The 16,832-nt window shown below is 36.0% G+C and overlaps 1 protein-coding gene across 8 annotated transcripts in view; it reads left to right on the top strand.

The window, feature by feature from the left end:
- Positions 1-16,832, top strand: part of tcf12 (transcription factor 12 (HTF4, helix-loop-helix transcription factors 4)) — a 145,798-nt gene that overhangs the window by 53,817 nt on the left and 75,149 nt on the right. For all 8 annotated transcript variants that reach the window (XM_004912704.4, XM_012959616.3, XM_004912703.4 and 5 more), the window contains exon 5: positions 6,819-6,921. In XM_004912704.4, coding sequence (XP_004912761.1) covers positions 6,819-6,921 — 103 coding nt within the window. The remainder of the gene's footprint in view (positions 1-6,818; positions 6,922-16,832) is intronic.

Here is a 16,832-nt window from a genome sequence, read left to right as displayed (position 1 = left end):
GGGTTATTTCACAGGTATGGGGGTGTTTAGACTAAATAACTGCAGATAGAGCACAGCCCCCCCTTATGCATTGCCCCTGTTTGGGGGCATTTGGTGGCCACGTCTTTATGTGCACCCATACATATGGGGTATCGTTTTATTCAGGGGAACTTGCAGATTGATGGTTAGTAAGTTTTTGGTAGTTGCCATGGAGATTTTGGGGAGAAATCTAGGTTTTTATCTGGTTTTTCCTTGATTTCTGACCAAAGCGCTGACTTCTGCAAGGGACTGCGGCCACAATTGTCCATGTAGAAAGAGAAGAGTGGTGTCTCTGAATAGCTGAAGGTGTGCACTTTTCGGAAATATATAGATTGTGGGGGTTATCTCACAGGTAGGGGGGTTAACACTGAAAAACTGCAGGTAGTGCACATAGAGCGCAGCCCCCAAAATTTCAACTGAAATTGCCCTTATGCATTGCCCCTGTTTTGGGGCATTTGGTGGCCACGTCTTTATGTGCACCCATACATATGGGGTATCGTTTTATTCAGGGGAACTTGCAGATTGATGTTTAGTAAGTTTTTGGTAGTTGCCATGGAGATTTTGGGGAGAAATCTAGGTTTTTATCTGGTTTTTCCTTGATTTCTGACCAAAGCGCTGACTTCTGCAAGGGACTGCGGCCACAATTGTCCATGTAGAAAGAGAAGAGTGGTGTCTCTGAATAGCTGAAGGTGTGCACTTTTCGGAAATATATAGATTGTGGGGGTTATCTCACAGGTAGGGGGGGTTAACACTGAAAAACTGCAGGTAGTGCACATAGAGCGCAGCCCCCAAAATTTCAACTGAAATTGCCCTTATGCATTGCCCCTGTTTTGGGGCATTTGGTGGCCACGTCTTTATGTGCACCCATACATATGGGGTATCGTTTTATTCAGGGGAACTTGCAGATTGAGGTTTAGTAAGTTTTTGGTAGTTGCCATGGAGATTTTGGGGAGAAATCCTAGGTTTTTATCTGGTTTTTCCTTGATTTCTGACCAAAATCTAGGGTTGTATCTGGTTTTTCCTTGATTTCTGACCAAAGCGCTGACTTCTGCAAGGGACTGCGGCCACAATTTTCCATGTAGAAAGAGAAGAATAGTGTCTCTGAATAGCTGAAGGTGTGCACTTTTCGTAAATATATAGATTGTGGGGGTTATCTCACAGGTAGGGGGGGTTATCACTGAAAAACTGCAGGTAGTGCACCTAGAGCGCAGCCTCCAAAATTTCAACTGAAATTGCCCTTATGCATTGCCCCTGTTTTGGGGCATTTGGTGGCCACGTCTTTATGTGCACCCATACATATGGGGTATCGTTTTATTCAGGGGAACATGCAGATTGATGGTTAGTAAGTTTTTGGTAGTTGCCATGGAGATTTTGGGGAGAAATCTAGGTTTGTATCTAGTTTTTCCTTGATTTCTGACCAAAGCGCTAACTTCTGCAAGGGACTGCGGCCACAATTTTCCATGTAGAAAGAGAAGAGTGGTGTCTCTGAATAGCTGAAGGTGTGCACTTTTCGGAAATATATAGATTGTGGGGGTTATCTCACAGGTAGGGGGGGTTATCAATGAAAAACTGCAGGTAGTGCACATAGAGCGCAGCCCCCAAAATTTCAACAGAAATTGCCCTTATGCATTGCCCCTGTTTTGGGGCATTTGGTGGCCACGTCTTTATGTGCACCCATACATATGGGGTATCGTTTTATTCAGGGGAACTTGCAGATCGATGTTTAGTAAGTTTTTGGTAGTTGCCATGGAGATTTTGGGGAGAAATCTAGGTTTTTTATCTGGTTTTTCCTTGATTTCTGACAAAAGCGCTTACTTCTGCAAGGGACTGCGGCCACAATTTTCCATGTAGAAAGAGAAGAGTGGTGTCTCTGAATAGCTGAAGGTGTGCACTTTTCATAAATATATAGTTTGTGGGGGTTATTTCACAGGTAGGGGGGGTTAACACTGAAAAACTGCAGGAAGTGCACATAGAGCGCAGCCCCCACATTTTTAGCTGTAATTGCCCTTGTGCATTGCCCCTGCTTTGGAGTGTTTGGTGCCCATGTCTTTATGTGCACCCATACATATGGGGCATCATTTTATTCAGGAGAAGTTTGTCTTTCAAATATGCCTTTGTTAGAAAATTTTTATGAGATTTTTTTTTGTCAAATCCACATTTGATCATGCGTCCAAGTTTACGTTTTAGAAAAAAAAAAAAATGTCATAAAAAGTTCCAAATTTCACAATGCACTGACAAAAGGTATTTGGCTTTTGAGTGAAAACTACATTGCACCTAGAAACCTGAAGGTCTGTAGTTTCTAAAGATACCAAACATGAGGGGATATTTTAGATTTACATATAAGTTATGCTGCATTAACTGTTACAAGCGCTTTTCTGCTTTGTTCTGGTGTGATATTGTACTAAGTATTGCTTTAGTTTGGGGGTTACTTCTGGACAGGAACTGTGGGGTACCACCACATATTTGGTATCGTTGGAATTGGGAGTATCAGGGCTTTTACAAACAATAAAAAAAAGTGAGTAAAATTAACTTTTCTATGGAAAAAAACCTCAAAATATACAGAAATTTTTCATAATTTTATTTTTTTTTTACATATTTCACCCAAAATACACATCATATCTCCAGAAAAGTTATAAAATTTGGTATGTATGTCGAAGCCCAATTAGTGACGAAAAAAACGATATATAATTTCCCTAGTTTCGTGGAGGTTTTCCTACCAAAAAACATTGTTAAAGTGAATGAGTACAAAATGCTTAAAAAACGTCTGGCACTGGGGGGAACCGAAATGACGAATTCGGCTGGCACTTAAAGGGTTAACCAATAGATAGTTTATATTATGTTAAGTGACCTATTAAAGAATCTCGCCAAACTGGAATATATATATCAGTAAATATTGCCCTTTTACATTTCCCTTGAGCCACCATTTAGTGATGTGCTGTGTGCTCCCTCAGAGATGAGCAGAAATAATGCAGCTCTAACTGTAATAGGAAGAAGTGCGGAAGCAAAAGACAGAACTCTGTCCATTTATTGGCTGATGTGGCCTAGCGTGTATGTGTGCCTTGGCTTGTTTGTGTGCACTGTGAATCCTATGATCCCAGGAGGTGGCCCTTAATAGCACATACTACTAAAGAAGTATATTTTTATGCACATTGAAAGCATTAGATATATATATATATATATATATATATATATATATATATATATATAAAATAAAAAAATAAAGTTAACAAGCAAAAACTGAAACCAAAAGATAAAACTCAAAGTGTGCAAAATAATAGCAATGTTGCATAAAGCATTATGAGGCCATGTGAAGCGAATTATTATGTGAGGACCAACTACTGTAAGTACTTCCGAAACGGACAGTGCAAATGGAAACAACGTTATTAGTTGAAAAGGTTCATAATACAAGGGAATTTTAACATTGAAAATAATCCCTATTTGAAAGATAACATCATAAAATACAGCACCACATACGGCGCTGTATTTTACGATGTTATCGTTCAAGTAGGGGTTTCGGAAGTTCTTACAGTGGTTGGTCCTCACATAATAATTCGCTTGACATGGCCTCATAATGCTTTATGCAATATTGCTATTATTTTGCACACTTTGAGCTGAAGCATGCTGTACAGTGTCCATCGTTTGAGAAAGTATACTATTTTGTCAATGCAGACATTGGTGTTTTTGTTTGTTTTTTTGTGTTGCTGTGTTTTGCTGCACTGTTAGTTCTGTTTGTTTCCCAAGGTCCTTTATTTGTTCACAAGCTATTGAGCTGTTTATTCATAAGCTTAAACGTTTGAAAATTTCCAACCATTTGCAGATGTGTTTATTATTTCTTAATCCAAATAAGTTTCCCTTTTGTTTATTCTCTGTGACTGACCTCCCAAAGACACTGGTCAGTTATCATGCCCCGAAATAGCAAAACCATATATTAATGAAGCATTTTTCTTTGAAGTGTAAAACACTGATATACAGCAAGAAGGTAGTAGGGCTTATATGAACACTAACTATCAACACCATTTGTATTTGTTTATGAAAACAGTAGATAATGTTTAGTTTAGTAGTTTGGGCAAATGTTATATGTTTACATTTTAAAAAAAGTTATTCTTTCCTACTCTCAGAAAGCCGCACTGCAGTCAAGCTTTGTCTGTTAGCTATTCTAATGCAGTATAAAGACCACAGTGGGCTAAGACCTTGTTTGCAACCCATCACATGGTTGTGGGTGTTTAGTAATTTTGTATTAGTGCATAAAACTATAGAGATATTGACATTGTAGTATATGTTAAAGGAGTGGTTCCCAAACTTTGGCACTGGGCCACTTGGTGGTGTTTAAAGCAGTGGCAGGTAGGCTCACCCTGAAGATCTGTCAGGAAGAAAATGTTTTTAGTAACTTTCTTATGATTGTGGTTTGGCAATTACTTTATGTTCACAAAATCCGCCAATCTGTTATTTCTAGTACTCTATCCTACAATTTTTAATCTGGATGTTAGTTTTAGATTGTTGCATTTAAACGTACAGTCGTTACCCGAACGTTTGTCGGAAGGGGACTGAAATCTGAATGTGTATGGCCACCTATAGTTTCGATTGTTTGTACAAATGCATATGCATGTAAAGATTTTTCATAGCTTCCATAAGCAATTTTTGCCATAAAAATTATGTTGACTTCTTTGAATCCTTGATAGCAAAAATTTTTTTGTAGCTTAGCCTACAGGTGCACCAAATCCATATTTCCATGCAGGATTTGGCCGAATTCCAACCCTAACTTGCATATGTAAATCAGCACTCTGACTTTTGTGGGTTTTCTTCAATGTGTGACCTTATGTTATGTGATATTTAGGGTTCAGATTAAGTTCAGCCGCACTTGAATTTGCCCAAATCCTGCTGAAAAATGCTTGCGTGCACCTGAACGCCAAAGTGCATACGCTGCCATTTTTCTATATCATTTAATTTTCCTATTCCACACAGTACAGATGAAATAATAACAGTAAAAGGCAATGTGTCCTAAAAAAAAACCTAATCTTTAAAAATGCTTAAATTTGTTTAGTTTTGTTTTTTCCAGTATATAACAAAAGGTGGCCATACACATTAAGATTTTTCTCTCCCTAACAATCAGTTTCAGTGCAATCTGTCTAATTATTGTAAGGTTAGTGGGCACCAAGCGATTTTTCTTCTAAAAAAAAAAAAAAATATTTGTCGTTCGCAATGAAATTTGCCCATTGTCCAATTGTTTGCAGGACCAAGCAGGTAGTTTTCCAAGCTAGATATTGCAACATTTTTTAAAGCACCATTTCTTCGCATTGTACATTGAATAAAAACTGTTGGCCCTTTGTAATTAAGATGCTTTATGGTTGCTATCAACATTTGTTTAGAAAAGGTTATATATTTTTTTATCTCCATTAATATTTTGTATTAAAAACAGCTCAGTTTTCCAAGTAATCTTGTTTATGTTTAATATCTTTATTTGCTGCTCTAATAAACAGTAATGGACACTGAGCAATTCTGACTGTTTTTGCCTTGACCCAAATACATTTTCCCAGTTATCCCTAACTGCATGTATTAACCTTGGCAGCTGCTGTTCCATGCAGCCTATCTGACATATGATTGTATAGCTATGGCTACCAGAAGAAGCCCTCATGGTCATGATCAAGTTGTAAATGTCGAAGCAATTCTATCTGTGTCTATCAATCATCTTCATTGCTATATTTATAGCATGTTAAATGGGCAATAGTTCTATTTGGGATTCTGGACACTCCAACTATTCCTTCAGAAACCAAATAGCAGCAAAAGCTAAGGTTGATCCAAAGTAGTTGTGATATGACATTTATACAGCTTTCAGTTACTGTGCCTCTAGGATACCCTACTAAAGCAGTGTGTACAATACAGGGCCACATTAAAACTCCATGTATATAGGCCTACAGGCTGTTATATGATGAATGTTCAGTGATTTGTGAATTAAACTATTTTAGTTCTTGGTGTGAATCTTTTGCTTTTGAGCCGGAGGTTATTGATGAAACGGATAACAAGCATGTAATACACTGTAATAATGTAATCTGATTGCGTGTTGGTACCCTGTTTAATGTGTTGTGTTTTAACTGTGTGGAACTTCTACCAGTAGATTCATTGTCTAAGAGAATATATAGGTAGAAAACTAGAACCATTATTAAGAGTAATGGATATATCTTTTCCACAACTTTATATAACATTAAATATGGTTTGGATAGTTTTCTTTTATGTATACAGGTATAGGGTCCGTTATCCGGAAACCTGTTATCCAGAAAGCTCTGCATTACGGGAAGGTTATCTCCTATAGACTCAGATTTCAATTCAATGATTAACATTTAAAAAAATGATTTCTTTTTTATCTGTAATAATAAAACAGTACCTTGTGCTTGAGCCCAACTATTTATAGATAATTAATCCTTATTGGATGTATAAATTATTTTTTAGTAGACTTAAGGTGTGGAGATCCAAATTACAGAAAACTACGAGCATTCTGGATAACAGGTCCCTTACCGGTAGTTGATTTTCTAGGTAGATTTTCAGATGGAGGGCTATTACTTTGCTTTTTATTCCACATTTTTCACATTTGATACTAATGTTTTTTCCATCAAACACTTAACATGTAGAATGTTATATTGAAGCTATGCAAAATGTTTAAACTAAATAACTTCAGAGATTTAGAATGCAAAGCTAACTATATCACAAGTAGCCAATTACAACCATAAATATGAATTAGGAGTGGCGTTACATTCAATTAGCAAGGCTGCCACATAATCTTTTAATACTCTGCTCTTTTTCCCCAGGGTTTTACAGACAGTCCTCATTACAGTGATCACTTAAATGACAGTCGATTAGGTCCCCATGAAGGATTGTCCCCAACACCTTTCATGAACTCAAATCTGATGGGTAAGTAGGTAATTCTTTGAGAACAGCTTTAAAAGCCTATTTGCTTTTGAGGAGTTTATCTCACTGTTTCTATATGACACGTTTAGCATCTGAACAATTGTATTTTTTTCTAATTTTTGCAAATGGGAAAATTAAAATGTTAAGTGTTTTAAATGTGAGGTGTTTTCCTTTCTGTTGATTGATACATTTATTGCAGTAATATAGTGGCACAAATCTGTATGTTTTCAGGCTATAGTGCTTTACGTAAACTTTGCTTTTAGAATCTTAAGTACTTCTATTATTCATGTTTGTGCATCAGTAGTACCCTGCCTGCAACTGAAATGCCAGTATTATTTTCCAGAAAAGGAGGCAACACAAGTAAAAGCCGCTAGTGTTCTTTCCTCTTATTTTTTAAATAAAAATGGTTTGTTACTTTGCTTTCTCAGCCTAATATTTTTTCCTACTGCAGATAAAGCTGGCCATTCATTAAAATATCCTCTCATTTGGCAAGGTTGTCAAATGAGCGGATCTTTCCTTGATATGCCCACCTTGAGGTAAGGGATATTGGGTTGATCTGTAGCAATGGGAATACTGGCCATTATGGCAAGAGTCATATTAAAGGGGACCTGTCACCCTAAGAAATAACTCCAAATTATTTTCTATATTGTTAGTTGAGCAAAATTAACTTCACTTACTCTATATAAATAATATAAATCTTTTTCCTTCCGTCTTGGAATTCATGAATCAAATCAAGCAGGCAGGCACCATTTTGTGGGCAATGTTATGAAGGCAAGCTGTGTATCATGCCAAAATCTTGTGTATGTGCCAGAATGGGGGACCTGATGCCCATGCACTAGCTACACAATTAGATGATGAGGAGGGAGGGGAAAAGTGGGATGTGCAGTGACATCTAGGTAGTGCTGAACGGAAAGCTAAAGTTATTATCTGCCCCTCCTCTATGCCTAAGGCATAGAGACGGGGCAAGCAATATATGATTGACAGCTGGGATTTTTAAATGCCTTTATAATGGTTTTGGATATGTTAATATAAAAATGAATGTGGGTTTCATGTTCAATTTGAAAAGGACTTATTATTATACAGCTTTTTATGTTTGTGTGACAGGTCCACTTTAACAAGCCCAAGTGGTCATTGCCCCATTGGGATTTTTACACCTTCCTGATCAATATCTGGCTGGTTTTCTACCAGGTATCAGTTGGGCGGGCCCACAGGAGGGCCCCATGCACGGGCAGATAAGTTGCCAAGTTGATCTAAAGGGCCTAATTGGTGGCCTAAATCTGCCCGTGTATGGCCACCTTAATTTAGCCATGCTTTTTGTCTGTATGCATTGTAAACTGCAAGAAAAAAATCTGTTTCAGAAATTATTTTTGCTAAACATTTAATAATACCTACTAAACTGCACTAATAGTATGGGATTGAAATAGAATTTTCACAGTGAATCCACTACTTGTACCTGAACACTGTAAACGATAAGGCTGCAAATGAGACATTTGAAATTCTAATGCTTTAATGAAAAAGAACAGTGCTTCATTATCTATGCATCTAGTAGCTCCAGCCTTGGTTACTGCCAGGTATGCACTTGATAATTTCTCACAACATTTTCAGTTGTGTTAAATGTTGCCCTGTTTATAAAGGCAGATATATTTTAAGCATATTGTAAATTATGGTAGTACTATACTTACATAGTCTTGTAAGTGTTTTGAATTATAGTTTGTTTTACTACAGCCTGATGATATTTAGAGGTATTATATTTCTTGCCTGTGTGACCTATTTTGCATCTTTAGTACTGCCCTTTTAAGACACGGCCATGGTAATCTAAGTGGATTAACTAAATCCAAATCCTGGTGGTCTGCAATTTTCTTTTGGAGCTCTTTCTGCTATGTCTATGTTTTCTTCTTAATCTTTCCTAAGCGTTTTGCATTTACCTAGTAAACCAAGCCTCACATTAGTTTTCTTGTCGTTTCTAGTGCTTTATGCACACTCTGTTTGTGTAATGGGTTGTCTGTTATACTAAGTAAAGAGATAATGTGCCATAATATTGTGTTAAGTATAAACTCTATTTTTGTCATTATGGAAAACTGCTGTTATACATTTTTTTAATCTAAGTACTAACATATCTGATAAAGACCTGTTTTAACTTGCAATTCTTTAATTTTGACGGAGTTGCTGTATCTTTGTATTAATAAAAATATTAATAAACTTGGTAAATGTATGTCCACGTCAATGATGGATTAATTCTATTGGCGTTTTTTTAATGTTAAGGGGGTATTTGTAGCTTTGACTTTGTGTACACTTTATAGAAAGATCCCCTATCCATTAAACCCCAGGTCCTAAAAATTAAATATAATAGAAAACATATTTATATATATATTTGCAGTGTATGTAATGTTTTTAGATTCTGTAGAACCCGTTCTCATTTGGAGACAAAATAATTATTGCCTGACTTCCTGATAGTAATAACCAAGCTGTTATACTAGGATATATTTATATAAATATGTATATTCTCAAATACACATGTGCATAAATATTTCTGGTTATAGGGTTCTTACCCAATAGCTATTGGCACACAGCTACAGAAATAATAAACATGTCAAAAACAAAACAACATTGAGTCTAAATGCAACATATAACTGATATTTACAAATGGGGATATACTGCATATATTTCCACTGCCTTATACTCATCCTTCCATTGAGTCTGGCATCTGTGTCCTCACTGCAGGGACACACTGACCAAACCTTAACCCATTCTATTAACCTAGAGACTAATCATAGTTTATCAAATTCCGATTGGTCAGGAACTATTAGGTTAATGTAAGTAAGTTGGGTATGGACTCCAAAGGCACTGTCTTGAAGTTGGGAACAATAGAAAGAGTAAAAGGGAGCTTGAGGTCAAAAGGACTTGATTTATAACTAACTGTTGTCATAAAGGATGGGATCTGGCAGTTATCTGATCATCAGGTTGTATTGAGGGCTTGTATTTGTTGTATTCAGATGCTATCTAGTATTTACATAACATCCTCAAATACACTATATATACACATACACAATATATATTTATTGTATATAATAAAGATAATACAAGAAAGTCTCCCTAAGGTAACACATAACATATACATCAGGGTGCTTCCCACTAGTAACAGCTGGGTTGGCAACAATTTAAATTCAGAAAGCTATATTGTTCATGTTGCATCAGAACAGTACAATATATGTACTGTGTAAAGCTGGCCATACACGCACCGATAAAGATATTTGGTGCGTGTATGGCAATATCGGTCGACACGCCGATCGGGCCAGTTAAAAGATTTCGATCGGGCGCCATAGAAGGCGCCTGACCAAAATCTGCCTTCAGCGCTGAATCGGCAGAAGGAGGTAGAAATCCTATTGTTTCTACCTCCTTATCTGCCTGTTTCAGCGCTGAAGGTTAGTGGCGGATCTGACGATCTTTCGTGCGACCGATGGTTGCACGAAAGATCGTCGGATCATCACGTGTGTGGCCACCTTAAGGAAACTTGAATTAAGATATTATTTCAGGTCAGTGATGCATTGAAGATGAAATGATTGCATGTTGTGTTCACTGACTGCTGACTACTTTTTAGTCACTATTAATGACACATGGCTTAAAATGTGTGACCAGAAGAGGGCATCATAAGAGTAAACTTGCTTGTTGCACTAGTGGTGTTTTGTTCATAAAATATATTTTCTAAAAATGTCTGCTTTGCAAGTCAAGAAATAACATTCTGTGTTTTTTGTTTGCATGTCCTGGCTGTTTGAAATAGTTTAATTAGTAATTAGTAATTTAATTAGTAACCAATGTTTAGTGGTATTTTTTTTGGTTTATATCTTTTCAACTATCTATAATTTTACAACAGTTTGCTTGGTATCCAACTGTAAGCAATTGTTTATAGACTGCCAATTAATAAAAAATGTAGCAGGAAACACATATGCATGATATATATATATATATATATGTCATTGTTTGGGGTTTGGATTTATTAAACTATACAATACTGGTGTTTGAGAAGTACAACATGAAGCACAAAATTCAACATCACCATTTATGTTTGCAGAATACACACAACACTGTTCTTCCATGTGCTGCTAACCTGCTTTCCCTCAAACTGAACAGAGAGAATGCACTTTATTTTCACTTTAAGCATTTATAAATGTATTTAGGACACTGTGGGTTAAAATGCAGACAATCTAGCATAATATTTCATGGCTGCAGTTAGCACTTAAAAGGATCCTTGCAAAAACAGAAGGAATTATACGTCAAGAGGATGTTGTTATTTTGAGTATTATGCTCAACCATAAGCGTATTTGCCTGGAGAGATAGTGGATTATAAAGTGTCACTGTCTTTCATGATGGAGCTCTTAAACACTTTAATGATCTTGTACTTTGCAGAAGAGAGAGAAAATTCTAACAAGGGTTGATAATGATTCAATAATGAACAATTTACCACAGAAAGATGCATTTCCATATTCATTTAGTTATTTTTGAAGTGTGCTGTGCATGCAGTAAAGCTATTATATAGCATCTCTCTCATGTTTTCAACTAATGAATTCTAGAATTATCCTGTTGATTCAGAGGCACGGAGATAGGGTTTCTGCTTTTAGATGAAATGAAAAACGTGCCATCTATTTTCTTGTGGGTAAGCAATTAAAATCAAATAGATTATTAAAAAAATAGAAAACTAACCAGTAGAAAATCCCTTTCTAGTTTTGCCCATATCTGTGATTTTTTTACCATTTTCAATGGTCCTGTTTAAAGTTAATCTTGTTTATTGTTTGTAGATCACTTGCTTTCAAGCCAATAGTTACAAATAATATAAGCTGATTCATATCTTTGAATGGTTCTTCTTACTGTAAGTCTCTGTTCAGCTCAAGTCGCATTAAAATGACATGTTGCAGCAGTTATTTTTGTAACATGTCATTCTTTAACGGTAAAATAATAAGCTACCTCTTTTGGGGGGAAAATAAAGGTGATGTGTGCTTTAGTATCCTAATTCCTGTGTATGATTATGTTATGGATCTGTTTCACTGACTTTTCACAAGTGGAGGCACAATTTCAGAACTCTTGTGGAGTTAAGCAATAAAAGGCGCTAAGGTTGCCCAGGAGCAGTAACCCATAGAAGCCAATGAGCAGGTAGAATGTACTGGTCACCTGATTATAAGCAAACATCTTATTGGTTGCTATGGGTTTCTGCTCCCGGGCAAATTTTGTGCCTTTAATTACATATGAGTTCCCAGGAAAACCAATGTTTTAGACTAACAGGTCTTGAAAAATAACCGGGGGCCGTGGGGGAGATGATGGAATAAAAGCAGTCATTTCACAAGGGATGCACTGAATCCATTATTTTGGGTTGTGGCCAAACCCTAAATCCTTTGTGAAAGATTTGGCTGAATAACAAACCAAATCCTAATCTGCATATGCAAATTAGGTCACAGAGGGGTTAAAGAATACCGAGCGCTTAGTGTGTGGGGAAAAAAATGTCAACCGTGTTTATGTGACAAAAAGCCACGCAATTATTGGGATTTGGTTCTGCCAGGCACTTGAATTTGGCATTGGCCTTATCCGAAGCCTGCTAAAAAAAAAGGCAGAATCTTGGCTGAATCCCAAACTGAATCTGGATTCTGTGCATCCCTACATTTAACAAGTGCTACTAACTTTATGTAAAAGTCATGACAACAAGTTTATAACTAGATGCAACCATGTACTTTTTATTCAGGGTGATAGATTCAAGTTCCCATCACAGAAATTTGATACAAGACTGCCAACTTAATTATAATACAGACAATTCATGAATAACCTTTACAGTATAAATGGATAATGTATATCCTTTTCTATAATATAAGGAAACTTAGAAGTCACCAAAGAAATCCTTGACCATACACATGTATGAAATTCAGGTCAACGTTATGGAATGCCAAGGGGACTTTTTACAGTATGATACATGATATGATACAAGTTTGTATGAGTCACATGACCGAGACATCAGTTAGCATTGTTTATAAGGATATGTTTTAACCTACAAATGGCTTTTATGTGTAGAAACTGCTATAAATATTTTTTTGTTTCTTTTGCTGTTTATTATAAATTGACCTTTTCTAAGCAGACTTTGATTGGCAATTAGGTCAGGCACATTGGTGTGTGCTCCCTTTGCTTAGATAATGTATTAGAGCTAACAGTCTTTCAAAATTGTTTCTGACACAAAGCTGCATGTAGAAAGACAGCTGACTGAGGGGGATAGTAAAGAGTTACTGGATTGTTTCAAAAATTATGCAGAATTTATAATTATATTTGTTAAATATTCATATTTGTAACAGTTACTTTAAAATGTAGGAATATTTAATACCTCTTAAAGTAGTCTGCTTATTGACTTATGTTTACCAGAGCCAGCAAGTCGGAGTAAAACGCTGCCTTCTTCTTACTCTTTCCATCTTTGAAATGGAGTTCACTGACCCTGGCAGCCAAAAATCTATTGTTCTGTGAGCCTACAATTTTACTGTTATTCTTACTTTTTATTGCTTGTTTTTTTATTCAGGTCCTCTCCTATTAATATTTCAGTCTCTCATTCAAACCACTTCCTGGTTGCTAAGGTAATCCAAACCCTAGCAACCAGATAGCTGATTCCAAACTAGAGAGTTTCTAAATAAAAAGTGAAATAATTAAAAAGACACAAATAATAGAAGAAATAATAATAGACCAATTTCTGATTGTCTTAGGGTGAAAACACACAGAGCTTCTTAGTAGCAGCTACTGGTCAAGGTTTCTAAACACCAGAAAATACCCTGCCATAGACAATAATGATAATTGCCTCTGGTAAAACACACAAAGAGATAATTATCAGTATGTGATCAGCATTGTCTATTTCTATAGCCATGACAAGTAGTTGCTATTAGTAGCTCCGTGTGTCTTCACCCTTCACTTTTGCTCTCTAAATCATACTAAAAGTTAACTCAAATGTGAACAACCCCATTAATTCTTGTAAAGGATAAGCACATCTTAGTTTAAATGTGTAATGTAAAATATTTAGAGTAGCCTTACAGTTATATTTTGAGAAACAACTTTGTGAATAATGTGTATAATGTGCAACATGTTTTATATTATCCAACGTGTAATGTCCCATAGTCTTTAGTTCTGTTTTAGAGACTTTGATGCTAATGGCAGTGTATATTCTCTGTAAAACTTTACCAAATATTGGTTTCTGATTAATTCCTCTGTCTGTTAAGGATAGTATATGGAATAGTCTTTATAAAAGTCTAGGAGAATCTAATATTATGTTATGTATTCTGTTTAGGTGAAAATGGGTGCGAGAGCCACATTGATTGAGTTAATTTATGACGGGGTTTTTTTTCTCACTCTACCTCCGAAAAAATGGTGCAAGAAAAAGTGTGTGCCATAAGGGTAATGATACAGTAGCCACTTTATAATGTCAGTAGATCATCACAGCACCCCAAATCAACCTTTATTGCCACTTGTGGCAGTCACCTGAAAGGACCTGTGCAAACGCTTGGCAGACAATTGCCACTTAGAAAAGCACATCTTATTTTTAATTGATGGTTGCCACAAGGGCAACTAAAAGCCCAGCTGCTGATGATGATTATTTGTTATCATTTTTAAGCTCATGAATGCTGCCTTTAAGAGGAATCAGTGTCATTACTCAACTTTTTTCTATTTTTATTTTTAAGAACCCTGCACATCCCTTAAAATGAATTTTGCTCTCACTAAAATATAGTGCTCATCTGGTTTTCATTTTCTTCTCATAAAAGCTAATGGGTTACCAAGAAATTAAATTATACAGTCATTTAGTGGCAGCACTAAGTGCATGGTATTTTAAAACCCTATTGGTTTCAGTTCTCCTAGAGATTCATGCAGGTTCAACCTCTTACTTTATAGTTAAGCTAAGAAAGTGCTATTGAAGTAATGCTTTTAAATTAATACATGATTTTAAATGATAGAGAATGAGACAGTACTCTAGAGAATGAGACAGTACTCTAAAGACAAGTGCAAACAATATTAAATAGGTAAGAACTATTACAGGTTTAGGATCTATTATACAGAATGCTTTAAACCTGGCGCTTTAAGAATATATCTTTCTGTAATTTGGATAACCATACTTAAAGTCTACTGAAATAGATTTAAACATTAAATAATTCCAACAGAATTGTTTTCCCATCAATATGAATACATACAACATACTATTTTATTACAGAAAATGGCCATCCTGTAATTTGAAGATTTCAGGGTTTCTAGATAAGAGATCCCATCACATATTATAATGTTATCAATTTTGTTTGTATAAGGACAAAACATGTTTTACTGATTGTGTATATAATTAGTTATTAGAACTCATTCTATCAAAAACATTTATTGTGCTATCTGTTTCAATTTACATAGCTAAAATAAGTATGTGATGCAAAATATTACATAAACAATCTTTATCTGTGCTGCTGTAATATAACAGGAATGTTTTTTTAAAGGGGTTGTTCAACTTAAAATTAACTTTTAGTATGACATGGAGCTTGATATTTGCAATTGGTCATCACTTTTTTTTAAATTTCCTGTGATTTTTGAATTATTTAGTTTTTTTGTTTAGCAGCTCTCTAGAACAAGAGAGGGACTGAATATAAAGATAAGTAATAAAAAGTAACAATAAAATTGCAGCTTTGCAGAACAGATATTTTTGGCTACTGGTGTCAGTGACCCCCTTTTGAAAGCTGGGAAGAGGAAAAAAAAAAACGAATAATTCAAAAACTAAGAAATAAAAAAAGAAAGCCAGTTAAAAAGTTGCCAAGAATCAGCCAAATCAGTTAAAATCAGCTAAAAGTTAACTTAAAGGTGAACCACCTGTTTAAGTATAAGGGTAACTGCATTTTTTTTGTTGCACCTATCCAGCTCAAAACCACAGTCAGCAGCAGGCCAAATGCCCCTTTCCACGTGTCACCTCTTTTAATGTTATTTAATGACAAGCACCCTGACTGATTCTTGTCTCCTTTTTTGTAAACATGCTCTTGGGTATCTGATTTCCTCTCAGAAAAGTCCTTCATTCCTGGGCCAGAGTCTGCGTAGTTCTCCCTCCTCGCCTGCTCCCCCCTCTCAAAAATCACCCCCACCCCTTAGGAATGTGTGATCTGAGCTGCCTAGGACTAGAGCTGCAAGCAGGAAGCTACTTAAAATGGCAGCTGCTATCTTAAACAGAGAAAGCTTCTAGGGCTCTTTACTCAGGTATGGTAATGCTTTCTGCAGAATAAATATAGCATTCTAGGTGGCAATAATGGCACTAATCTATTGGCAGTAAAATGCCAAAATGACTTTCCTTCTACTCACCCCCTCTCCTTTCCAGTATACATTCATTAAATGTTTTCAGTGGTTTAACAGTTATTTGTATTTCTCTGTTTGTTCACTGGGTCTGAACAGGAGTGAGGTCTCTTCCAGCTCTTTCAATCAACTGGCCTGCAACATTGTTTCATGGGTCAGGGGCAGAGGCACAGAGAACGTTAAGAGCCAGACGCATGCTGTTTTCAATAGCAAATATATTTACAAATATTTTTAAAAGCATTGAAAATGTGTAATGAATGTGTATTGGAAAGCTGCTTAGAATTACTTTTTCTTAGGGTTTGGCTGAACACTTGCAGTTCAAATATGAATTAAATGTTATTTATCTTAACTTTGAATATACAGATTTTGACATGGATGAGGGTACAATCAGATGTTTTGTGGAAGAGTTTGTATTCCGCTGAATCCAAAAATTATGGATTCCATCAATCCCTAATAAATAATGTTAGCAGCAGTAGCAGGGGGAGAGGGGCATGTTGGTTCCTCCCCCAGATGGTGATCAAAATGCACTGTTTGCCACCGCCAGTTAAGGGGAGTCAAAGCTTATATAATAAGTAATATAAAAGTAGTGGATG

This window comes from Xenopus tropicalis, chromosome 3 (assembly GCF_000004195.4).
Source record: "Xenopus tropicalis strain Nigerian chromosome 3, UCB_Xtro_10.0, whole genome shotgun sequence".
Classification (NCBI taxonomy): Eukaryota; Metazoa; Chordata; class Amphibia; order Anura; family Pipidae; genus Xenopus; species Xenopus tropicalis.
Note: the sequence above shows the minus strand (reverse complement) of the source record. Positions and strands in the feature narration are given on the sequence as shown.